The sequence below is a fragment of the Crocodylus siamensis genome, chromosome 2 (genome assembly GCF_052110815.1).
Source record: "Crocodylus siamensis isolate JL-2025a chromosome 2, ASM5211081v1, whole genome shotgun sequence".
Taxonomy (NCBI): Eukaryota; Metazoa; Chordata; order Crocodylia; family Crocodylidae; genus Crocodylus; species Crocodylus siamensis.
The window spans coordinates 263846727-263873386 of record NC_143396.1 but is presented as its reverse complement, the minus strand read 5'-3'; the positions used below and the strand labels follow the sequence as shown (position 1 = coordinate 263873386).

At 41.0% G+C, this 26660-nt stretch overlaps 1 protein-coding gene across 1 annotated transcript in view; it reads left to right on the top strand.

Moving 5' to 3' along the window:
- Positions 1-26660, top strand: part of EML5 (EMAP like 5) — a 230095-nt gene that overhangs the window by 53164 nt on the left and 150271 nt on the right. The window contains exons 3-7 of the mRNA XM_090033857.1: positions 6852-6950; positions 10011-10079; positions 18009-18194; positions 24983-25118; positions 25806-26007. Of these exons, the coding sequence (XP_089889983.1) occupies positions 6852-6950; positions 10011-10079; positions 18009-18194; positions 24983-25118; positions 25806-26007 (692 nt within the window). The remainder of the gene's footprint in view (positions 1-6851; positions 6951-10010; positions 10080-18008; positions 18195-24982; positions 25119-25805; positions 26008-26660) is intronic.

The following is a 26660-nucleotide window of genomic DNA, read 5'->3' as shown; positions in this document are numbered from 1 at the left end:
CTTCAACTATCATAATCTAGGGCAAACATTTACCTAAGATTGCTTAAGTCCCCTGGAACTCCTCCTTGTCCAAAACACCAGCTGTCTGTTCCCTGACATGTCCAAAATTTGCTAAAGGGGAGTGTGGTACACTGCCTGACAGACCATAAGGAGATGGGAGTGAGGTGTAGCTGGAGCCCCCTGTTTGTCGAGGAACACTGAGGAGCCAGGAAGGAAGCAGGCATATGAAGATCACTTTCTTGATCAGTGGCACCTCAGCATTGAAGAGACCTGAAGGCACCTCAACTTTACCTGCCTCATTTAAGTCTTGCCAGATCTTAGTAGAGGGGATTTTGCCAGCTAAAAGAAACCCACCCTTGTCTAATTATGCTCAGAAAAGAAAGATTCCCTCCCTTCCTTGGAAGAGGCCTGTCTATATGGTCAAATGCTCTGAGATCAGAGTTATGGCTGACAATTGTGTGATATAAAAGATGAAAACAAAATTTGCTATGAAAATGAACAAACATTATAAATCAGTAATTATATGCTGAGAGACAGGCAAAGATATAAGAATAAACAATCAAAAGAAAATGTCAGAATAATAATGTGTTTTACCCTGTATCTTAACCCCAGGACTGCAGTTTCTATGCAGCTCAACAGGTTAGAAAGCAGTTTCTGCTTTTGGCCTTTCTGTTAAGGCCTCCTGCCCCTTCTCCTGCAAGTCAGAATATTCAGTCTGCTGACTGAGGACCTAAAGCCATTCCTTATGCTTGAGAAACTGAAGACAAACCCCTGCTGTCCTGGCAGTGTTTAAGTATGGTTTCTTGCCTGGCCACTTACATACAACCTCCACTGGGAAGTCCATGCTATGCATATAACTTCCTGTCCCCCCCCTCAAAGGGTGCATGTTTACTAGACCTGAAGACTTCATGGATCTGATTATGACTGGGAGAATATTTGCATCCTTTCAGACATCTCCAAGATGTACTGTCTCTCACTTAATTTTCTCCACTGTGAGAAATGTCCTTCCTTGAATAGCCTGTTCACAGGAGTTATTCTTATGAGTCTGTTCTTTTCAAATGTAAATTCATCATTGTTGGGAAGGACCTGGTTGAAGTGCCTGCAAAGATCTGCTTCTCTGGCTATTTAGCATGCCCGTGACTGGGCCTAGTTTAAACTTGCTAATACCATGGCCTGATCATGGTAGGGGCATCCATTTTCAGGAGCAGCCACAACAGGATGCAAGGGGAGCAGAACAGCTCGACTGGCCTGGGCCCTGGCCAGTGCGCACAACTTCTGGCTGGGCTGTTCCTGGTGTGGCCGCAGCCAGCTGGGAGGTGAGGGGAGCAGAGCAGCACCTGGCTGGCTGCAACTGCACTGGGAAGAGCTGCACCAGAAACTGCACATCTCTGGTGCGGGTGGAAGGCAGCCAGGAGCTACAGCCAGAGCTCGACACGCTGGGCAGATGCTGCCTGGCTGCAGCTGCACTGGGAACAGCCCTGCCAGAAGGTGCACACTGGCCAGGACCCAGGTAGGTGGGCACCGGCAAGAGTGTGGTGCAGGAAGTGGACTTGGCTCAGCTTGGCTCCATGTGGAGCACTGCGGGGTCAGCTGCAGGCCAGATTCAGTCAGTTGGTAGGCTGCCCTCTACACACCCTCTACACACAGATGAACATGGGTTCATCAGTGGCAGGTCTTGTCAGACCAACCTGGTGGCCTTTTACGATCAGGTCACCAAATCATTAGACGCAGGGGTTGCTGTGGATGTAGTCTTTCTGGACTTCCAGAAGGCTTTCGACACTGTCTCTCACCCTGTCCTCATCAAAAAGCTGGGAGACTGTGGTGTCGATGCCCACACAGTCAAATGGGTCGCTAACTGGTTGGAGGGCCGCACCCAGAGGGTGGTAGTGGATGGGTTCTTCTCGACCTGGAAGGACATGGGCAGTGGGGTTCCGCAGGGCTCGGTCCTCGGGCCCGCACTGTTCAACATCTTCATCAGTGACTTGGATGACGGGGTAGAAAGCACCCTGTTCAAGTTTGCTGATGACACTAAGTTGTGGGGGGATGTGGGTGCACTAGAAGGGTGCAATAGGCTACAAGCTGACCTTGACAGGTTGCAACGGTGGGCGGATGAGAATAGGATGGGGTTTAACACTGATAAGTGCAAGGTGTTGCACATGGGGAGGAAGAACCGGCACCACACTTACAGGTTGGGGAACTCCCCTCTTGCCAGCACGGAGACGGAAAAGGATCTTGGAGTCGTCATTGACTCCACGATGAACATGGGCCAGCAGTGTGGGGAGGCAGTCAAGAAGGCCAACCGTACCCTGTCATGCATCCACAGATGCACCTCGAGCAGGTCCAGGGAGGTGATCCTCCCCCTCTATGCGGCACTGGTCAGGCCGCAGCTGGAGTACTGCGTCCAGTTCTGGGCGCCACACTTCAAGAGGGACGTGGACGATATGCAAAGAGTCCAGAGGAGGGCCACTCGTATGATCAGGGGTCAGCAGGGCAGGCCTTATGAGGAGAGGCTACGGGACCTGAACCTGTTTAGCCTCCACAAGAGAAGGTTAAGGGGGGACCTTGTGGCCTGCTACAGACTGGTCAGGGGGGATCAGCAGGCATTGGGGAGTCCCTGTTCCCCCGTGTGCCGCCAGGAGTGACCAGGAATAACGGTCACAAGCTGGCGGAGGGTAGGTTTAGATTAGATATTAGGAGGCGCTACTTCACAGTCAGGGCGGCTAGGGCCTGGAACCGGCTTCCAGGGGAAGTGGTGCAGGCTCCTAGCCTGGGGATTTTTAAAAGGAAGTTAGATGAGCACCTTGCCGGGGTCATCTGACCCCGGTGCTATTTCCTGCCAAGGCAGGGGGTCGGACTAGATGATCTACCTAGGTCCCTTCCGACTCTAGCTACTATGAAACTATGAAACTATGACCCACAGGCCCTATTTTGCCCAGCCCTGCCCTAAAGGCACTGCAGTTCCCAGTGTGTGCTGACAGCTGCCTTCACCCTGCCCACCCTCTACACACAGACAGACACACACACACTCACTCTACTCAAACGGTAGGTACAAAATTGATTCAAAGGCAGGTTTTGTAGCCTCAACATGGGAAGTCACCAAAGCTGACAGATAGCTTCTGTGAAGGTTGCTTGCAGAGGGGATGATCCCTTCCTTTGGGACATTCTGGGGCAAGGTAGGTTCTTACCACCTGGTTGTCAGCTTTCTCCAGGGGAATGTTGGCATGACCATAAAGGTTCTGATGGGTGTGAATGCTACCTTTCTCCTTGCCTTGCTGTTCTCTGTCATCCCCCTGAACATGGAGAATATGGTCACCTGTTTCTTGGGCTCACTTTCAACCTGGGCAGCAGCAGCAGCCGCCTTCCGCTTTTTGTGGGATTCAGACTCCAAATGCTGATCAATGCTGTTCTTGATGCACAAGCCCAACATCGCATTACAGAATGAGCAGAAGAGCTTGCCACCATCTGGCTGGAGAGTTCTTGTAGGGTACTACTTTACCTGGTCCTGGGCTGAGATGTTCTTGGTTTGCTTAGATTTTTTTCTTATTGAAGGCAGAGAACAGCATGACTGGAGCAGGAAAGCAGACGGGTAATGATGTAGCTGCTTGAATAATCCTGCTGAAAGCCACCAAAAGGAGTGGGGGTGTTGGTGGTGCCGGGGTCTGCCTTGGCAGATGGCCCTGGCACTGGGTAGGGGAGGGGCTGTTTGATCTGCAAGTGTGTTCTTTCCCCCCAACCCCAGGCACCCCAGTTTTTCTGCCCGGAGGAACAAACAGCCCCCCAAGCTCTATCCTTCCCCTGTCCTTTTTGCAGCCCTCTCCCTTCCCCTTTTCCCCCTGGGCTGCTAGGCTTTTGGCTGCTGGCTGGGGAATGCTTTCTTCAGCCTACAGAAACCATCTTGTTGCAGTGAAATGCCATGATATGACCACTTTCTGGAAAGTTCCCCAGTAAACACCCATCCTATTGTTGCAAATCACATTTTTTGTGAAAATCACTTAATTTTGATTTTAATGAAAAATGCAAAATCATGATTTAAACCAGGCCCTACTCATAACTGATGTTCATTTTTAATGATTACTCCTCTTTAACTGTTTAGACTTTGGACTTCTTCCAGGTGCAAAAGGAACTCATTTTTAAAGGAGTGACACTGGAAAGTCACGATTATATTTTGCAATCCTGGCCCTATTTTAACATAAGAAGCGATGCATCATAAGTAGGTCTAAGGAGGTGATCCACCCCCTCTATGGGACATTGGTCAGGCCGCAGTTGGAGTATTGTGCCCAGTTCTGGGTGCTGCACTTCAGGAGGGATGTAGACAGCATTGAGAGGGTTTCAGAGGAGGCCACTTGCGTGATCAGGGGGCAGCAAGGCAGGCCCTATGAGCGAAGGCTATGGGACCTGAACCTGTTCAGCCTCCACAAGAGAAGGCTGAGGGGGGATCCGGTGGCTGTCTACAAACTGGCCAAGGGGGACCAGCAGGCTATGGGAGAGTCCCCGTTCCCCTGAGCACTACCAGGAGTAACAAGGAATAACGGCCATAAGTTGACTGAGAGTAGAATCAGGCTAGATATCAGGAGGCAGTACTTCACAGTCAGGGCAGCTAGGATCTAGAACAAGCTTCCAAGGGAAGTGGTGCTTGCTCCTACCCTGGGGGTCTTCAGAAAGAGGCTAGAAAATCACCTGGCTGGGGTTGTTTGATCCCAGCTTGCTTTCTTTCCTGCCCATGGCAGGGGGTTGGACTTAATGATCTGCTCAGGTCCCTTCTGACCCTACCAACTATGAAACTATGACATGGCCAGGAGACTACCCCAACCATCAGGCCGTAGAATAAGCCAACCATCAGGCCATAGAATAAGTTGGATTGGGGTGCATGCTGCTCAACTTGTCTTGGCAGTCCCTTGATTTCAGAACAATCTCTACCACAGCTCACTGATGAATCTTAAGATGACTTAAAAGTCCAATCCTTGAGCCACAGGAGCTGCAGGTCTTTCCTCAGGGGAGAGTTGGCTGCAGACTGGAATTCCGCTCCTTTTTCTTCCTTCACTCTCTTCTCCGCTTCAAGGGTAAGATGCTTTACCTCAAACCAGGCCAGTGCTTGAGAGCCATTGGAGCTGGTTGGCAGCCAGCTTCTCCCAACTCTTGATGTCAGCATCTATTTTCTTGAGACGTGTCTTCAATGTGTCCTAGTGGTGTTTACTCTGGCCATTGCAAGGTCTCAGGCAATAGCAAACCTGGGAGTAGAGCTCTTGTTTTGAGAGGTGAGAGTCAGGCATCCACAATGTGTCTTTCCGGAGATTACCATGAATAAAGATACGCCAGAGCAATTTTCCAGAGGCAGTTGGATCTCCTCATCAGTGTTCACTCTGAAAGAGGTTGCCATAGAGGTAGGGGAAGTACTCTTCTACCTCCAGGGTCTTTCCCTCGGTGGTATTTAGGGGAGAGAGGCTCACATTCATGACCCAGAGGAGGTTGACAGAGAATTTGAGCTTTTTTGATGCCCAGAGTTTGGTAGGCTTCTCTGAAACAATCCAGCTCAGTCTGGAGGTTTTCCTCAGTATGTGCAAGGATGGCACAGTCCTTGGCATATTGAAGGTGAAGTATGGTTGTTTTGAATACTTTGGTGTTCTAATTAAAAGGTCCCAGATTGAAGAGCCCTTCATCCATTCAGTATTCAGTGTCAATTCTGGAAGTAAGGCAGTCCTTAATGAGAACTAGGATGACTGTCAAAAATGGAGAACAGAATTGGGGCAGTGATGCATCCTTACTTGACCACAGTTCAGATGACAAATGAATCTGTCCTCCAGTTCGCTACGTGAAATGGATGCAGTTATCTGTTCATGGAGAAGCCTTATGACCTTGATGTACTTTTCAAGACATCCAAATCTGGTTAGTGCTTTCTACAAGACTTCAAAATTGAGCACAACTTGAGGCAGAACTGAGCACATTCTGCAGGAGAACGACAACAAGCAGAAATGAGCATGTCTCTGTTGCCTAGTGGTTCTCTTTTAATGTGCTTTGTAAAATCCCTTGCTGCCATTTTGGGACCTGTTGATTCTAGTCTGGAGAAGTAGCTAACATGTTATATCTAATAACATGGCTTCTGGAGAATAATCTAGATCAGGGGTCAGCAACCTATGACTCGTGAGCTAGATCTGGCTTGCAGAGCTGAAGTTCCTTGACAGCATTTTCCTTGGATCCAGCTGGGTCATTCTGTACTTCCACCAGAAAATGTTGCTGAATACTGATTGAGATTAGCTCTGTTCCTTGAATGATTAGTGTTCACTCTTTAGTTTCTTCTGCGAAGCGTCTTTTGAGTCTGAAACTTCTGCCTTCTGTCTATTTTAGTCATTTTATTTACTGAAATTCTAAAGTATTAATACATTTACAATTTACAAAATATTTTTGGTAAGTTAAAAATACTTCCAGCTCTGACATTTTAAACAAAGGTTTTGTTTCAGAAAGATGTTGAAGAGATGTGGATAAAATTACTGTTTCTTTACATTTCCTTGAACTTTTAAAATCACTACTAGACCCTCATCACTCAAATTGTTATCTACATTATCACATTTAAACACAGACAGTTCTGTTAACTTCAGCGTGACTATTCACATACTTAATGGTGAACACTTTAAGTATTTCTGGACTGACTTAACTTTGCATTTAATATTTATTTACATTTCTTTTAGCTTGATGTTTTAATTGTTGCACAGACATAATGTCTTTGGAACTTTTTGCACTAATTTCTTTTTAAAATCGTAATATGGAGGTAATGATAGGAATACTTTTAGACACTGGCATTTTCTTTTAATCTTATTTCATGTCTTTCTTTTAAAAAATGTCTTGGAAATTATCAGCGTTTGGTCTCAGTTGGCTTGGATTCAAAAAATACAATATGTGTTTGGGACTGGAGAAGAGGAAAATTGTTATCAATGGCTCCTGGTCATACAGACAGGGTAAGCACAAAAATGGGAATATCAATGGAATTTTGGTTTAAAACCTGTGTACTTATACATAAAATACATTTTGTTTTAGATTATAGAAGCTGGTTTTGTCAATTTTTTTAAAGAAAAATATATACAGTATACTTTACTTATTTGCATACCTTATGCACATTTTCCCCAAAAACAGCCCTCCAAAATTGGGGTGCATTTGAAGTGAGGAAGCAGAATCTCTTCATCAAAGTAGAAGCAGTGGAAGAAGAGAAGCCTTGAGAAGCTGTTCTGCAAAATGACTGCCTCTTCTCCCTCAGCAAGCAGCAGGGGCAGAGTCCAGTACTAATCCTTTTGCACCAGTGCTACTGAATTAGCAGTATAGGTTGCACCCATGTTGGTCTAAGGATATAGGCAGGCAAGGTTCTTTGGTTAAATCTGATATCTTTTATTAGACCAACTCAGATGGTTGGAAAACTTCTTTGCAAGCTTTTGGGTACAAATACCTCTAGTCAGACTGAGGAAGCATCTGCAGTTGGTGTGTGCTCTTCCTGGATGGAATGAATAGTAAAGAAGTCAGAGGCTGGTATGTATACAAGAAAGCCAGTCAGTGAAGATGTAAATTGCAGAGAGACAGGTTGGGGGCCTGGGGATGTAGCTGGTAGATAATGCAGAGGTACCTGGGGAGTCTGATGTTAGTTTGGATTTATGACACATTATAACCTAAGTCTATATTTAGTCCATGATTTTTTGTATCCAATAGGTAGATGAAGTGAAGTTTGTAGGCTTGTCAGTGAAAGGTGTTGTATAAATTCCCTTTGAGGATTAGAATTGAGAAATTGGAGAAAGAGTGGTTGTCTTATGAAAAATGTGCCCCCCAGGTAATTGAGTTTTTTGTCTTTGATAGATTTTCGGTGTGCGTTCATTCAGAATGCAGTTGTTGTTTGGTCTTTCCTACATATTATGCTTCTTCAGCCTGACGAAGGGTATTTGTAACCAAAAGGTTGCAAAGAAAAAATTTCCCAACTATTTGAGTTGGTCTAATAAAAGATATCAGATTTATCCAAAGAACCTTGTCTGCGTTAGCAGTAGCATTTGTCTGAGCAGTCAAAAACTGCTGCCTATATGGCACCAGCTGTCAAATGGTTAACACTGGATCCCACTCAGGTGTTCACTGAGAGAGAAGCAACAGTCATTTTGCAGAGCAGCCTCTCCATGAAAAGCCAGCTCTAAGTCAGGATTTTGGAAACCCCCTTTTTCTGTCTACCTTACCAAAAACAAAGCAGGTGTCTTATTTGGAGGTGAGCAGAATGCAGAAAAATATGTTTCATTTTTCTGTTTCTTAAAATGTATAGTTCACCAATCATTTGTGAATGTTTTTGATGTTATGGGGACACATGTTGAAGGTATCAAATTGGAGGCAGTGACAGATCCAACGTTGTGGGAGAATCAAATGTACCAAATCTTTTGGACGGTGGAGTTCATTAGATGGAATGTAGCTTTGGAGAGGATGAGTAAATAGGGTACTGTTAGAAATCATTCTAAAGCAGGCATATTCCTATCTTTCACATGACTAAAATAACGTTCAGAAAGACCACATAGAATAGTGGTAGGCAACCTTTTCCACTACAGGCCAGAATGTCCTATTTTGGTTCAGAAGCAGGCATTTGCAGGTGCTAAGACAAGTTTGTAGCCAGCACTTCTCCATGCAGTGGCACGAGTCATAGCTTCCTGCCACTGCCAGAAAGAGCCCCGTGTCCTGTGGGCCATGCTTTGCTGACCCTTGACTTAGAGCTGCAGTAAACAAGCTGCAGTGGAGTAGTTCCACTAAAAAAAATACAGTCATATTTGTTATCACTTTGGCATTTATAACTTTACAGGCTTTTGAACTCATTACAAATATATTCACAAGAACATACTGGCAATAGTCTCTCTGTATATCACTTTTTCTACATTAAGCTTATGATCTCAAAATACAACTCAAAAGATAATAGTTTGTAAAGGAGAAAATGTTGAAATGAAGTTAGTTGTATAGTTAAGGCCTTAACCTGGAAAAGTCAAAGTTAAGCTTTCTTGTGCCCCTTTGTACGTAGATATTATATCTTAGCTAATTTATTAATTACATAATTCCAAATTTAGTAGAGGATTATTTTCCCTACAATCTCATGTACATGTACAGCATGGGTGTCAGTCATCCAGCCCCATGGGCTAGTTTGAGGGCTGAACCAGGACTGGTCCCCTGTGTAGCACCTGTGGTGCTAGATCCAACTCACACAGTACATGTTGGCCTTGGAGCTCTCTGTGTCTGCAGAACCAGCACAGGGCATGTGCTGTCTTCAGTGCACAAGCAGGGTCTAGTGCTGCAGGCAGGACAGGATGTTAGTCCGCATGCAGCTTGTGCCCCGGGCCCCCTGTGCCATATACAATGCTGGGTCCAGCCAGCACCCCATGCATGACATGCACAGTGAACCCCAGGACTGATGCATGCTACACATGGCAAACGGGGCTAGACTGACCGCATGGACTGCACCTAGTACAGGGATTTATCCAGGGTGTATTCTACATGCAGCATCCCACTGGACTAGCCCTTCATCCTAGTTCTAGCACAGCCTGACCAGACTGGGTCTGGTGCCAGCACATAAGGCCAGTGCAGGGGTCTCATGTAATGGGTGCCAAGATCAACACCCAGTATTGTGTGCAAGATACACAGTGCTGTGTCTAACCTGTGTGCTGCACATAGGGCTGGGGCCCCAGGTCCAGCCTGCAGGGTATTTGTTTGACACCCCGATGTACCTTATCTTCCATAACTCTATATTACAGACTAATGCAACTAGCCACCTCTCTCTACTATATGTTACTTTGTGTATGTCCATCAAGGGGCAGTTAAAGTTATTTATGTCTTATAGAATGGAATTTAACTTTTGCAGGCCAAAATAATTTTCACACGTTTCCAAAACTGCTTTCTGTGTCTGTAGTAGGTTGGGAACCCTGTCCGATTCATGAGAATTGTTACTATTTTCACTTGCATCTGACAGTGTGCTTGTACTAAATTCCATTTTTACTAACTTTTTGATTTATTTGCAGATATTTGATATTTCTTGGGATTTATATCAACCAAACAAACTTGTCAGCTGTGGTGTAAAACACATTAAGGTACTGGAATAGATTTATTTTATGTAAATATGTTCTGAATTATATTCACTATCATTCTTTGGAAAACAGCAGATGTAATAGCAGCTTGAAAGCTCCACACTAATCCTGACGCTAGGTCACCACCTTTAGTGCCCCCCAACTTGCCTCCTACTTGGCAAATCTCAGTCCTTCCAGATATTCACAGGAATTACTTCAGGCTGGTGGGTGCTACATACAGTCATCTGTGAATCCTCAACTTTGCCATCCCCTTCTTCCTCAGTAGGAAAGGTAAGACTTGGGAACACAAACTTCAGGTAGATAGCTCTTTGTATGCTTCTGACTGGGTCATGCTTTTTTTTTCATGAAAAACAAGAAGTGGCAGCTGAAACCCAGTATATCAGTTTATTTATGTATTTAATATGCCTGTATAAATATACTTTTTAAAATACAAAAATTAGCATAATTGACAAGTGGTAAGATTGTATTATTTTTATAGAGGGAACTTGGGAATTAGATTTCTTTATTGGCAAAAATATTTAATGAGTCAACTAGATTGCACACAATTTTGATTAAATATACCACTTAGGTGGTCTAAGGACTTCCATTAGTTTGATTACTACTAACCTTTCTGCTGCTTCAGGATATCAGAAGGTCATTTTGGCAGTGCTACACTATCATTTTACAACAATTGTATTAATTAAAAATGGTTCAGTGTACTGCAGATATTTTATTTTAAAACGTCTTATTTTCCTTAAGCAAGTTTTAGTGAATTAAAAAAGCTGTTATGTATTTTTAAATAATATTTTGAGCATTTAAAAAAAACAGCTTACAGTTAATTATCATGATTTTTTTTTAAAGTCCTAACCCTAAAGCTTGAATAGTATTTTGATTAGGGAAATGATCAGAGGTCACTCATATTTTCAAGACGTTGGACTGAAGAATGCAAATTGTCGTATTATGTTGAATTGCCTAAGCCAGTTAAAATGGCAAGATTCTGTTTGCTTTCTTTGCTTTGGATTGCTTTCTTCAGTTATTGGTTAGGAATATCTGATTTGTACAGTAATTGTGCAGTTATTTCTTAAGTAACCTTGCTTGTGACTCCTTGTGCTCTGGATACCCGCTGCTTTTAGCCAGCATGTGTTCAAATGCAATGATTTGTTTAATTAGGTACTTATTATAGCGCTGTAAGAATAAAAATTATGTAATACTTTTGCTATTTGGATCCTTTGCTCAAAGGTTTTACAGCACAAGAAGTATTTATTTAGAGTCCAAATTAGTACAAAGATGTGCAAGTGAAGTGCTTGACCATCTCTTGAGACATAATAAGTGTGGCTTGCTTGCAGTGAGTGAAGTAAATACTTCTCCATATTTAGCACAGGGTTGGTTCAGCAGCTGTTGAGCAGTTCAGTGCATAGTTATATGAAAAGGCAATGTATTAAAGCTTGTCAAAAAGTACAAAATGTTACCGTCACTAATGAATGCTGTGTTTCATTTGATACTAAGAAAAATTATATAGAAAAAGAGTGGGCCACAAATACTTCATCCTGTGAACTGGAGTTATAGTCTATCTGCCTAGCATCTTTCAAGCTTACTTTTCAAGGTGATGTCAATAAATGCAACACTGGCCAGCTAGGAGGGGGAGTTCATCCTTTCATAGCTGGTAGGATCCTATGTCAGTTTTGTATTAGGAAGAATCCATAGCTCCATTGCAACATTTCAGGTAATGTAAAAGTTAGTAATTTGGTAAACCTTTTGAATGGGGATGGTAAGATGGATGGATAGTGCATTTATCTCTGTGGGTCCAATGTGACTCCCCTTGCTCCTTCTCTTGAGTGCAGTTTTTAAGCACTTCTGAACTCACAGGCTAAGTACAGCTATTTGGTGGCATTAGGGAGAAATCAATTTGAAATGGCTTCCACATAGCAGGTAAGTCAGGATGGTGGGGGGCTAGTCAGGGGTTGTGGGTCCAGCAGGCTGTAGGGGATCAGGGGCCTGCAGTGAGGCTGGGGTGGGGGGTAGATGCAACCCATGGGTGGAATGGAAGGAAGGGTAGGCAGCCTCCCGCAAAGGTTGGCAGGTGTGACCTACAGGTGGGTGGGGTGGGTAGGTGGGGAGTCCCCTCCAGTGAAATTACAACCCCATCCATCTGCCTCCCCCCACCAGGACTTAATTTGCTTAGCTCCAGCATCCACGAAAGCTGATAAAAACAGCTGCACCCAGAGTGGCTTGTGGGATGAGGGTTGAGAGCATTGGCTGGGGTGGAGCAAGGGGCAAAAAAATAGACCAGTGCAGGGGAAAGGGAGAGTGAAAAGAACAGCCTCGGGGCTGGAACGGGTGGTTGGGCTTACCCAGCCCCAGGGATGTGTAGGGGAAGTGGACAGAAGTTCCATGCACGGGTTTGACCTAAATCAAATGAGTCTGATACTACATAGATCCAGGTTTATCTAAAACTGGGTTTCGCAATTTTTAAACTGGTTTGCGTGCACTGAACTTCTGTTCTGTTATAGGTTTGGACTAATTGCTGGTCACTGAGACTGGGTCTGAAAGTGTAAGGTCAGCACTGGGATAAGCTAAGTTTTAATTGGGTGGCTATTTTGAACCTGATTTAACCTCCTGAATGTCTGTACTTAGCTAGAAGTTCTGTGACTTCTCAACATTTTTAATAAAGTCAAGATGCATCATATTTACTGCTTTCTCTTCTACCACTTCTACCACCTTGTCAACAAATAAATTTGATTGGTTTAGCATAATTTGATCTTCATAAATCCATAATGGTTTTTATTATTTTAGTGTTCTTTTAGAAGTTTATAATTTGTCCTCGTATCTTTCCAGGTATCAAAGATTGGCTGACTGACTTATAATTCCCAGCGTCCTTTTTTTTTCATTTTTAAAGATTGGTATTATGTTAGTCCTTCTCTGATACTGTGGAACATTGCCTCTCCTCCATGACTTGGTGAAAATAATTGCTAAGGGGCTGGGAGAGCATCTGTTCACCAAGGCTCAGCAGGGGAGGACAAGAAATAATGGGCACAAGCTGATTGAGGATTGCTTCAGCTAGATATAAGGAAAAACTTGATTATAAGTCAAGTGCCAAGAGTTTGCAACAGGTTCCCTACAGAGGTGGTATAGTCACCCACCCTGGTGATCTTCAGAAAGCATCTTGATGCCCATCTTGCTGGGGTCATCTGATCCCAGAGGTCTTTCCTGCTTAAGTGCGGGGAGGGGGGACCCTGATGATCTGTAAGGTCCTTTCCAGTCCCTAACTATGAAACTATGAAATATATTGGGGATGCTTCAGCTAGGGAATTCTCTAGGGAGCAGGGTGGATAAAAATCCATGATTTTTTCTTTTTTTTACTATAAAAAATTGGATTTTTTTATTTAAATCAGATTTAAATATTTGTATTTAATCATATGTTTGGTGTTTTTTGTTAAGATGCTTTAAAATAAATTTATTTGAAGATAGTTTTAATTTAAGATCACAAACTCCTGCAAGACCGTTTCAGGCTGGACATAAGGAAGAATTTCTTTACTGTCCGAGCCCCCAAGGTCTGGAACAGTCTGCCAGTGGTGGTTCAAGCACCTACACTGAACACCTTCAAGAGTAAATTGGATGCTTATCTTGCTGGGATCCTATGACCCCAGCTGACTTCCTGCCCTTTGGGCAGGGGGCTTGACTCAATGATCTCCCGAGGTCCCTTCCAGCCCTAATGTCTATGAAATCTATGAAAGATATGTTAAAGCTCAAAGATATCATGGAATAGGGATTATAACTTCTAAATATATATTATTTGAGACAACATAGTCATGTAAGCTTTTTAGAAGTTTTATAAATAGGTCACAACAGGCCATGGACTATATTAGGGGCCTAACCTTATGGTTCCCAGGGGCTCCTCTATCGATTAGTAAAGATTAAAGAAAACCATTCTACCCAACAGGACTTAGTGCTCACTCTAGAAGATCCCATTAAGCATTTCTGTGATGCTTAGTTTCAGTTCTCAAACTGTGGATTTGTGTCTCTAGAGATTATAGGAAGACAAGGTTCTTCGGGTAGATGTGATATCTTTTATCTGAGCAACTAAATATGTGGAAAAATTGTCTTTTTGCAAGCTTTTGGGCACAAATGCCCTTCTTCAGGCATAGGGAGAGTTTGTTGTCTCCAGAGATAACATCCTTGTTAACAGCAGTATATGGAAATGAGTGATAACAGACCTTATTACCCACCCATCAGCCCCAGGCACTGTATCCACCCTGGTTTTAAATTCGTGCCAAGTGTGAATCGGTTGGCATTGCTTTCTACAGAAACATTGTTTTCTACACCTGTGTTCAGGCCCAGCTAATCATTGTTTTTTACAAAAACTGCATTCTTATTGTTTGATATGCATGGATGGCTATGCCCAACTTGGATTTGTCTCTGGGACCAGGCACTCTTGTCTGTTGAGTGCTAGTTCTTAGGGCTAGACAGCTTGACTTCTGCTCACTCTTACTTGTAGGGCACACCCTTCAACTTGCCCACCACATCTTGATCTTACGTGAGAAAGGGAGGATCCTTGGTTATTTCTGTTTGCTCTCACAAGTATCTTGAGTCACTGGTCTGTGGGGCTGCTCTTCCTCATATACCCCGTCCATGCACCAACACCAACCAGATCTTATAGGATAGTCAGCCTGCCAGTCATCTAATGAAAGGATAGCACAGCCAGTGATTTGCTCAATTAGCCGTGCTCATTTACAACTTGTAATCTTGATTGGTTAGAGAGTCTCTTCCAGCTTTGTCTTAAGTCACCACCCTGGAGATGTTTGGGTTTGTACCAGTCTTGGGTGGTCATACTCTTATCTGCCTAATCTATGGGTGCCCACTGCCTAGGTGGTCTGTATCAGGTTTTTGCACAAGGTGGCTGAGTTTTCTCCCCTCTTTGCCCCACCTGATGATGTCAAGCTCTTTTACTGGCCTCAAGGCCTGCTGGTAAATCACTTATCCTTTTTACTCAGTCCTCAAATGGGTTACTATCCCAGGCTTGCTGCTTCAGCCCCCAGTTCTTCGATATCCGTGATGGGAGGGTCAGTCTAATGTACCTTTAACTCAAACAAAAAAAAAGAACCACTGAACCCAAAATTATAACACATCCCTGGATCTCCTCCTGGAACAAACTCACAGTCGCCACCTCTGGTGTCCTGCTGAGTGAGCAGCGTTTCTCTGGGGCTTCTTGTGTTACATCGCTCACTGGGTTTGGGCCCCTAGGGCTATAGGCCCTTCGAGCCTCTAGTCTGGTGAGCCAGCTCTAACTTTGTTCACTTGGCTCCTGCTGGGGCAATCCTGCAACTGGGCTCCACGCTCCTTCTGCCATAGTCCTGGGTCCTCTTTCCTCTGCCAGTGTGGGGCCACATGATTTTAAACCCACATGTGATGCTGTGGCAGTGCTAGAGCATTCTAATTAGGCACACATTGTCATTAGTTTTTATATTTTGGATGATCTTAGTTGCCCAAAAAGCCTTATCCACATTCTGTGCTTGATGATCTATAATAAGCCCCTTAGCATAACATCACCCGTATTCTTTTCTCCATTTGCTTAGACAATTTTTACTCCTGGACATAAGTTCTATAACTGCATAGACAGTCCATCCCACAAACTTAGTTCTGTTTTTGAAGAAAAAAAGTTTCTGCACAAAGGAAAAAAATGTTTAAAAAAACCTTAATTTGTGTCTGGAACCAGAAATTTTAACATGTTTTAATTATGGCTGTGTAGTTATTCATGTCACTTTGAAGCATAGTTCAGGTTATTCTGGGTGTCCTAAAAGCACATGAACATATCTCAGTTTTTTAATGACTTGAAACTTAAAAATTAACTTTGAATATTCTTCAGTGCTTGTTTTGGGAATTAATATGGTAGTCTTTTTTATTTTTAACCGTTGGTTATTAACATATACACTCCCAGGGTATCAAAGCTGTGGGCCAGATTTGATCCATGGAGTCATATGATCCAGCCCACAGGTCTCTGAACCAATCTCAGACCAGAGCTCCACGCACAGCATGTGGTATGTGGGCTGGGCCTGGCCCCATACGCCCTACACACAGCACAGTGGGGTCAATCTGGTGCATGTACTGTGTGTGGTACACTCCTGGACTGGCCCTGTGTGGTGCTTCTGGGCCAGTTCAGGTCAGGCCATACCAGAGCCAGAGTGCAAGTCTGGTCTGGTGGGAAGCTGAATGCCATATGCACCCTGTGCCAGCCCTCTGTGCTCTGTGTGCTGTGCATGGCTGGTCCAGCTTGGCACACTGCTTGCATCACATGCTCACCCTGGGCTTCACTGTGCCTGTGGTGTGCTAGGGCAGAACAGTGCATGCACTGCCTGCAGCATGTGGCCTGGACCTAGCACTGTACATAGTGCAGGGGGTCTAGGGTGCAGGCTGCATGTGGCACCTAGGACCAACCGCCTGAGCAGCACCCACAAAACGTTCCTTTAATCTTACATTTGTTTCTATAATCTCTGATACAAAATGTATGTTTTTTCTTTAAATTACATTTATATGTTTTTAATTCAAATAAAACTGCCTTTTTGGTTGAGTGAACCTTTATTGAAACTGATTGATTGATTTGACGGCTACTCTTTGCCGCGGTTTTGAAGGAGTAGTCAGCATTTGTGTCCACCAAAAACAAAAGGAAATGCAAGGCTATTCAGGAATATGAATCCTCTGATTGTGAAGGCCTTTGTTTCAGGGATATTGGGAAGGATATTTGTGTATGATGAATAAGCAACAGAACTCTGAAGAAGTCTGAGAAGGAAGCTTCATATCCTATCTGAACTAGCACTAAGGGCGTAGCCTAAGAGAAACCTAGAAAAGACTTCAGGGTTCAGGTGCTGGCTTAAAGTAATCTGAGGCAGAGAGCCTGGAAAAAATTTCCAGATGTATGATTTCCCCTGCACTTTAGGAAGCAAGATTTTGTACATTCTTGTAAATCAGGGGTGTCAAACTCATTTGGCCCCTAGGTTGGATGTGGACTGTGAAGCTCCTTACAGGCTGAATCTAAATTCATCCCAGTGGTGACACGAGTGGATGCCTCAGCTGCTTCCCTCCTACCACCAAAATGTATCTGAAATGGAGCTGTGGGCCCTATGCCCCAGATTTCAGCAGGAACTTCTGCCCCTGTTCTCCCCACTTCCATGATTCCCTGCTCCTCTAGGTGAGCCTCATGGACTTTATATTTGACACCCTTCTTTTAAAAACAGAATTCCACCAACTTCAGTGTCAATGTTTTCCTCTTATTGGAATAATATAAAATCTTAAATTTTGGTTAGTTAATCAGGCCAAAAGGAATAATTTTTTGTTTTACTACTTTAATTTATATTTTTTTAATATTAACTAATATAGCAAAGGAGACTAAAAGAAGAGTAGTTTTGCAATTTAGAGGCTTCTACATGGTCAGGCAAATGGTATCCCACATATCGGATCCTTACTGTATTCTGTACATCAAGTTGGCACCAGCTATTGTTGGAACAAGCATAGTGGTAACTCCTGAAGAGTTTTGGTTTGAAAAATACTGTGATAGCACGAAGAATATTTTGTGTTTTGTAACATCTAAAAGTTTTTATTATGAAATTGTTCTCAATTGTTACAAAAACTAAAGAAATATTGAACTGAGTGCTAACGATTACGATTCATAAAAATACTTAATTTAAAATGGAAATGTTTTCACTTAAGAAATCATAAATATATGAAATAACTGCTTTATTTCCAGAGAAACAGCAGACTAAATTTAATGGAAAAAAATGTTCTGTTGTTTGAATGCTGAAAAACTAGTGGAATGAAAAGACTAAGAGATTCTTAGAAGAAAATTCTTAGCATTTAGTATATATTTTTTCCTCCAACAGTAGACATATGCTATATTGAATCTGGAAAATTTTGCAGTATGTTAACAAAACCCCCCCTTTTATATCATGTTTTATTTTGCAGTTCTGGAGCTTGTGTGGTAATTCATTAACACCAAAACGTGGTGTTTTTGGCAAGACTGGTGATCTGCAAACAATACTGTGTCTAGCCTGTGCAAGAGATGAAGTGACATATTCTGGTGCGCTTAATGGAGATATATGTGTATGGAAAGGAATCAATCTTGTAAGGACAATACAAGGAGCACATGCTGTAAGTATTTTACTGTATGATTTAGACTGTTTGAATATTACACAGCTTTGGAAACTGGTAAAGTTTATAACTGATAGTTCAAAGAAGATTTTTGAATGATCCTTGTGAAGTTTATTTTTATTTTAAACTGAAATGTTTACATGCAAATCTGACATGCTTTTTTATTTACATAGTGTTTCTATATCTTTAGTACTTCACTTTCACCCATATGCCTTTATGGAAAAGATGCTTTATAAATCTGAATCCAGTTTGTACATACAATACTGTATAGTCCTTTCTTCTTCCAGGTGCTCTAATCAATATGTGGCAATGCAATGCAAAGTTTACCTTCTCAAATTCTTTATATACCATTCACAAATAAAGCTACTGATTTTTTCCCCATACTTTAATATAAAAGAAACGTACTTGTTAATTACTTGTTGGCTCTGAAGCAATTGTTGTTTGAAAGTAGCTTTTAGTTATAGGAAATGGTTTATCATTAGTTCATGAGCAAATTGGACAAATGTAAAAAAGGAATGTAAATAACAAGCAAGAGCAATTTACTTAGAGTAAATATGACATAATTGATGTTACTTGACAGGATGGAACAATTCATATGTTCAGTAAACGATAAAGTGGATTAAGGGGGTAATATAGAAAAGGTAGCACTCTGTAGTAAATAACTCTTCTCTGTTTTTTTTGACTATTGATAATTAAAAAATGCAGGATCTTGAATGTATATAGAGAAATGTGGCCATTAAGGTGTGATACTTTTGTGCGAAGAGAACATATTTCCCCATGGCTCCCACCATAGAAGCCCTGTCCCCTGTCTCACCAATTAGCTGATTGGCAGGAGGAGGGTAGGCATTATCCTGGAGTTGGACCCCTCCCCTCCTCCACAATCTTCTTCACTAGCAGAGGAGAGGACAGGCTGCCAATTAATGGACTCCCTTAAAGGTGCAGGTGGCCCAGGGAGCAGCTGTCTAGTGTCCCCTGGTTGGAGAACTTGTCTTTGTAGTCCTCCTGCTCCAGGGCTGGAACACATGTATGCTCAAGGCCCCTGGCTGTTTTTCTACCAGGAAGAATTTTGGAAAAATTCTTACTCATAGAGATGAATGCTTCTCTGTAACTCGTGTTAACTAATGAAGCCCAGAAGGAGAGAAACTGCAATACCTTTTATGCTAGAGAATGTCATCTTTAAGACTACCAAATCAAATTAATGTATAGGAATAGGTTATCCTGAAAATGTGTCTGTAATATGAAGAAAGGCTGTCATAAGATCCATCTTATAGGCCAGTAGTAACATGACATTAGTAATACTAAAAATCACAGATAACATTTTTCTCGCATGAGTTATTGCATGCAACACAAAGTAATTCTATTTTTGGATCTATTGTGAAGAATTAAGATTAATAAATCACTAAACTAGATGTTGATAGTTTAGGGATCAGTGATCATAACCCAATAAAATTCAGTATTGGCAATTGGAAGACCGTTGAAGTCAATACTATGTATGCTTATTAGTATACTGAGCATGTTTGTTTACTTCCACTGTGTACCTAGAAGTGACATTGGTTATCAGTTTGGACCAGGGACTGGGAATTTTGGGGGGTAGAACATGCTCAAGTTATCCTAGGAAAAGGACTATGCCCCTTTATTCCATAGGGTTTGGAGTGCTGGAGTCGTGGTGGTCCAGAAAATACAGGAAAAGCAGGCGTTTTTTGGTGACATCTTTTATTGGACCAGTTGTATGATTGGGAGAGTTATTAGACAAGCTTTTTGCTACAGAGTGTCCTTCTTCCATATTACAGAGGAAGGCAAAAAACCACCCCCTTGCCCTTGTCATTGTGACCTGGAGAGAGAATTCCTTCCTGGCTACACATTTGGTGCTTGGTTTGACCCTGAGCAGATGACCAAGACCTTCTAGCCAGCCGCTTAAGATGTGTCAGAGTACTGATAAGAGCATTGGTGCATCTTAGTCAAACATCTATGTCTCACTGTGTCTGTCCAATTTTTTTGACAAAGACAAAATGTTTCTATATTTAGAAATTCATAGTTACCTGAAACAGTTATCATTTCAGCACTTGTTTATGTTGTTTTTAAAGTAAAAACAGACTGTTTGGAAAAGTTGGTAGAATATAGTTTGGCCATATGAATCAACTAAACATCCAAAGGAAGTGTGTGTGTGTATGTGTGTATGCATGTGTGCCTTGTAATTTAAGTCATTTTCATGCATTGGGATAAATTCTGATATCTTAGTTATATAAAATTTACATTTGATGTGCATAATCCTTCAATGAAGAATATCTTCAGTGTGAGAAATATAACTGATTGGAAGTGGAATATTTATATTGTAATGTCGAGGTTGGCTAATAAATGGTCAGTCATTTTGTGGCATTTCATTACTCCTAAATTGTTTCAGAAGTACTACAAAATTCTTGTGCATATATTTAAAGGTGGAAAAAACACACTTCCATTTTATGACCATTGTTACGTGAAAAAGTTAATAATGATGTGCCAATAGAAATAGTTGAGGAAAAATACGGAGCAACTTAACAGTAGGAGGCAAATAGAAATTTAGAATCAAATCAACTATCTCTTGCCATCCATACATTGAATGCTGCTGGGAGACTGGGTCAATGGTAAATCTCATTGGGAGGGAATTCGGTCTTTGAGTACGAAAGCCAAAGGGAAGACAAACATTGGCTGGAGAGTTAAGTGATTGGAAAAAGGATTGCAGTTAGGAGAATGGATAAAAAGGAGATACTATAACGGTAGTTGGCAGTTGAAGAGCCAATTTTATATGGATCAGGAAAATAAGGTGCCTTTAGAAAAGGGAAGGGACTGAAATGTTAAGGGGTTTGAGAGGAAATTGTTAGTAGGAGGCAGAAGAGCTGCAAGTCTAGCAGTGGGAGATGTGGAAAGAGATCTGTTTCTGCTGATACCTTTCCTTCCCAATTTTTTTTTAAAAAAGCTGAAAGAGGATACAAGTACATGTGCATTTAGGTGTTAATCGCACTCTAGGAGGTTAGTTGTACATAGTGCATCTGATACTGGAAAGTTAGCACTATAGGCATTAATCAAAAAAACTTATCAAATATCACATTATGCTAACACAAACTAGCGTATAGAATTCTCCTTTTTGTTTCAGCATTCTATGAGTTCTGAATAAGAAATAATGCATGGTTTCCAAGCATGTTACACATAATATAAACATGTAATGTGTGCTGTAAGCATCTTTGGTATGCTTATTAAAAACAGTCATTATTTTAAAGATTCTTTTTTACTATGCTTGGGCTTTGCATAGTAAATGTACATAGGATGCCTTCTCAATAACTGAATAATTTATTTTGGGATACTGTTTCAGAGGTACATATTAAAGTTGTGTGGATTGATGTCAGAAGTTGAGGTTAAATAACAGGCACCCTGTTAATACCCTAACACATCTATGTTGGCTTGCCAAGCATTAATTAAATATAGATTGAAGCAATATAACATATGTAAACGAATGTTTTAAACTTGGTGTTGTGGACCAAGTCATTCTATCACTCTAAACTTTACTATGAATTGCTTTGATTATATATTCAAACAAAATAGAGCTATTTTGTTTCAACGTAGTAGAGAAGTATCTAAATATTTATTTTTAGGTTTCTGTAGTAAGATGCATTCTATCCACGTATCTTAGAACACATATTCACAAAATAAGAAAATCAGCTTGAGGAGTGTTAGACAAATAAAAAGAATAAATTACACATCAGTGATGCTTCCCCAGAAATTTACTGTCCCCAGCTCTGAGACAGTTATATCCGTGAACAGTCTGCTCAAATGTCACAGCTGATCTCAACTGTTAGGGAGGACATACTGGGGAGGCAATAATTTCAAGTTAGCATCCAACCTGTAGGTATCTTTATTAATTGAAGTCAGTGCAAGGAACTGGTGTAAAATATTTTCTTTTTTTCATGCTACTCTGTACTTTGACAAATACATCTTGTACATGTGTGTAGCTTCCACATGGTTTTTTAAGAATGGCCCTCAAGCTGATTATAGGACTACAATTTAGAAGTTGTGTAGGCATGATTACTATGATGACATATACATCTTACAGCAGTGAGTAAAGTTGACTTCCCCCCCGCCCCTTCCATTGAGGCAACCATGGATTCCAGGGACACTAGATTATCCAAGAGTACTTCAACATTTGTAAATGTCTTTCTAGAGTGAGCGTGACTATAATCATGAAGTTGAGGCAGTCTGTTTTGCCCTGTGCTCATAATCCTTCTACACTTTCTATATATCACCTTGGTTTTGATGTATGACGTTTCAGACCTAGAGATAGAAACAGTAACCATTGCAGCTACACATTTGCCTCTTAGAACTGAAGACTTGAGACGTAATTATAAAAGACTTGTGACTGACACTGCTGTTAGTGTACCTTCTGCTAGGGCATTAGGTCTTGGAACCATGTCCTGTTCTTCATTGCTTATAAATGTTCTTCTGGTATTACTCATGTTTACTTGTAGTTCAGTGTCAAAATGATTTAAAAAATAAAAATATAATACAATTTAAAAAGATACAGTATAGTAGCTAATATTATCTTTATTTCAGTAGTGGACCTGCTGTTCATACCTTTTTAAATATATCTGTATTTTACTTGAGAAAAAGTGTCCATTATATTTAAGGAAAGGAAAGAATGCTTTGTTTTTGTCTTCCTGATGCCACTATCAAAATATCACTCACTCATGTATTCTAAAATCAGTTATTTAAAGCAAATGGTGCTAAATGACCAGTAGGTTGCTCCTGAATTCAGGAATTTAAATTAATCTTCCTCATCTTAGTATGTAAAGAGCCAAAGTATGTCTTTTGCCTAATAACCTAAAAATTGACTAATGGCAACTAAAGGCTGGAACCACCGCTTATGAAAGTCAGTTGGGGTTTTTTGCTGATATTTGTGGGGGTTGAACTGGGCCCTAAGGCAAGAGGATGTGAAACTAAACTCTTTTTAGGTATAAGAAGCAGCAGCATTAGGATCATCAACATCAGGATGAAAGCAGTATTGCGGCAATTCTCTCAACCTGCATATCAGCAAACACACTAATTCTACTGTTTTTGAGTTAGGTAGGTAATAAATGGGGAAAAATACCTGCTCAATCAAAATTCCTTAGTCCATATCTTCAAACTAGTTCTAAATGTGTACATGATAAATTTGCACTGATTTAACTTAAAGAAGATTAACTGCAACAAAACATTAAAAAAATTACTGTTGGTGAAGTTTGTAATTTGCAAAAATAGTGGCAAATAGTGAGAAATAGTAGTTGAGAAGAGAGTTTTCTAGACTGAATTGGACTACAAGGTAAATTTGAAAAATGTTCTATACTTGAAAAAATTGTTCTACTACAGCCAATTTCAATGCCATACTTATAAAATATAGTATATAGGTGCCATATAGATAGTTGACAGGTTAGGGGATTGTATTAAATGAAGCAGTGATAGTGAAAGGGATTTGGTGGACAAGGTGGATTAGTTAGCTCAAATTCAACTCTTGCTATGATACAGTGGTTACAAGGGTAAACAAAATCTTTGGATGAGTAAGGGACTGTATAAATAGAAGTTTGGCGTTAACACTATGTAGCATTACAAGACAGTTCTGTTTCCAGTTCTGGTGTCCACAGTTCAGAACTAGAAAGGGTTTTAAAAAGCTGAAGAATTATTTGATCTGGAAAAGCAGCCTTACAATAAGGTACTTAAGAAGTCTAATTTATATGGATTACTTAAAAGAAGGTTAAGAGGTAGTTTTACCATGGTCAATAAGCACAAAAAGAAGATTCCCAATGTTAGAATCACTTTTAATTTAACAAACAAAGCTGTAGCAAGATTTACTGGCAGAAAGATGAAGCAAGTCAAATTCAGGTTTAAAAAAAGGGTACAGATATTTAACAAAGAGTAATTAACCAGTGGAATAATTTGCTTAGGGTTGTGGTGGGTTCTCTGTCACTTGAAGCCTGTAAGTCAAGATTAGATTACTTCCTAAAATAGTTGATGTGGCTCAACCATAAGTTAAGGAATTGATGCAGGAATAACTTAATTAAATTTTATTGCCTGAGTTAATGAAGAAGTCAGACTAGGTTATCTTAATGGTCCCTTTTGGCTTTAAAAGTTGCATATTTGGGAGTTGGTCAAATCTGTATGAACACTTTTGTTTTGTATCACGTATAGCTTATTTCTGTCTAACTTGAATATGTTTCTAACTGATATAACCTAAACTGATATCAATCAGTTTTAAACTGAAATAAGAGTGCGCAGAGGTTTGAGCTGGATTAGTTAATTAAAAATTAGATCTGAAGTTAAACTAGTGCAATTTTCTCATGTGGACAAACCCTGAGTCCTCCACTAGGAAATCATCCATATTCGGGGATTCGGCACTTAACCGTGTGCTTAAATCCCAAATGAATCAGTGAGACTTACGTACATGAAGCGTGTGTTTTAAGTTCTGTCCTGAATGAGGATAGATTAAAGTATGCACTTAAGAACTTTCTTGAATCAGAGTCCAAGTTCTGTTTGCATCACTTTCAATTGCATTATAATTTTTGGATGAAACCCATAATATTAATTTGTTATTTGAAAATCAGAATTTATATACATTTTTGACTCTCCCATATATATAAAACTTGTGTTAGCTGAATGATTTAATGGTACCTTCTCTACAACATAATAAGAGGGGAAAACATTTTCCATCCATATGAAGATTTCTTTCTTTTCATAATAGTGATTATAAGCCGTATGTGGTGCTGAATGTCATTTTCTTTCCTCCTTAGGCAGGAATTTTCAGCATGAATGCATGTGAAGAAGGCTTTGCCACTGGTGGCAGGGATGGCTGTGTTCGTTTATGGGATTTAAATTTTAAACCGATTACTGTGATTGATCTCAGGGAAACAGACCAGGGATATAAAGGTAAAAAAACCGAAACAATTCAGTCTTTATTTTCGTTACATGATCAAATGGGAAGTTCTTCACAGATTGAAAAATATATTTTCATTAACTGTTTTTAAAATAGATGACATGTATATTAATATGAATATTGTATTTACACAACAAGGGTGCATCCAGATGGGCGTGCACGTGTTAATTTTCAGTGTGGTGGATTTTTCGGGAGAGCCCAGTGTCAAAAAAACCCCCACACCTTAAAAAAGTGGGGTGGTGTACATGGTACAGCATATGCTACCTGAAACTGGAGCCTGCCCAGCTAGAGTCACATTCTGGCTGTTGGCCAGGCTTCATGCACCAGATTGCTGCCACTGAAGCTCTGGGAGGCCTCTAGAACGCCAGGTAAAGCTGCTGGGGCCAAGCCCAGGTGCTGGAGCCAGCCTCCTCTACCCCACCCAGGGCAACCTGTCACATGCTAGCGCATACATGCCCAGGTGTTTCCCAGGGACAAGCAGTAGTGCACCACTATGTACTGCTGTTACTTGTCCCTGTGGAAACGCAACATACGCAGTTATATGAATGAGTCCTAAGAGTCAAAATAATTTGTGCTTTGACAAATGCCCTGTCATCTGAAGATCTCTTGGTAGTTTCTCACTAGTTTTTGGTGCATGAGAATTATGTGCATTGTGTAATGTATTCCCTTCCCCACACCAGGTCTGTCTGTAAGAAGTGTGTGCTGGAGGGGAGATCATATCCTAGTTGGTACACAAGACAGTGAAATTTTTGAAATTGTGGTGCATGAACGCAATAAGCCTTTCCTGATCATGCAGGGGCACTGTGAAGGAGAGCTGTGGGCTCTAGCTGTTCACCCTACAAAACCTTTGGCTATGACTGGAAGTGATGATCGATCAGTCAGGTTAGCTGATTTGACTTGTTTTGTTTGTTTTTGTTTAACTATGTACAATTTTAGGTAAGGCTTTATCTTTAAATAATTAAAGGTACCAATGTGAAATGATTGTTATGTATCATGTTGTGGTTTTGTTCCAGTTAAATTTATTCTCATAACTCTGGATAAATAATATTTTCCTGTTGAAAGTCTGAAAACAGTAGTATAAATTGGTAGCTTACAAAATGAAAATTAAGACCTTTATTTCAACTCAAATGGTGGAAATGTTTGCTTTCATAGTCTTAATGACAGTAAATAATATGAGGGCCAAAATGATCAAATTGAGTTCCTGAAGTTAAGCACATCAGTTTATATTTTAGGATCTTGAAAGTGAGTTAATTTTTTTTTCTTTAGAGGGGCAGCCCAGTATCTACAGCTTACATTGAATTAAAATTTAGATGTGCAACTTTACTACTGAGCTTGGTCATTTTGGTTGATATCGAGTGAACTGGTCATCTACCCTGTATTAGACATAAATGAGATACCTTCTTGTGGTTTGATGTGATATAATACTTCAAAAATCTTATTCATATTATGTTTTAGAATTTAGAAGTTCATTTCACTAACTTTTTGCCTATCCAGTTAAAAAAAAAAAATTGTTGGGTGATATCTGTTATTGGGTC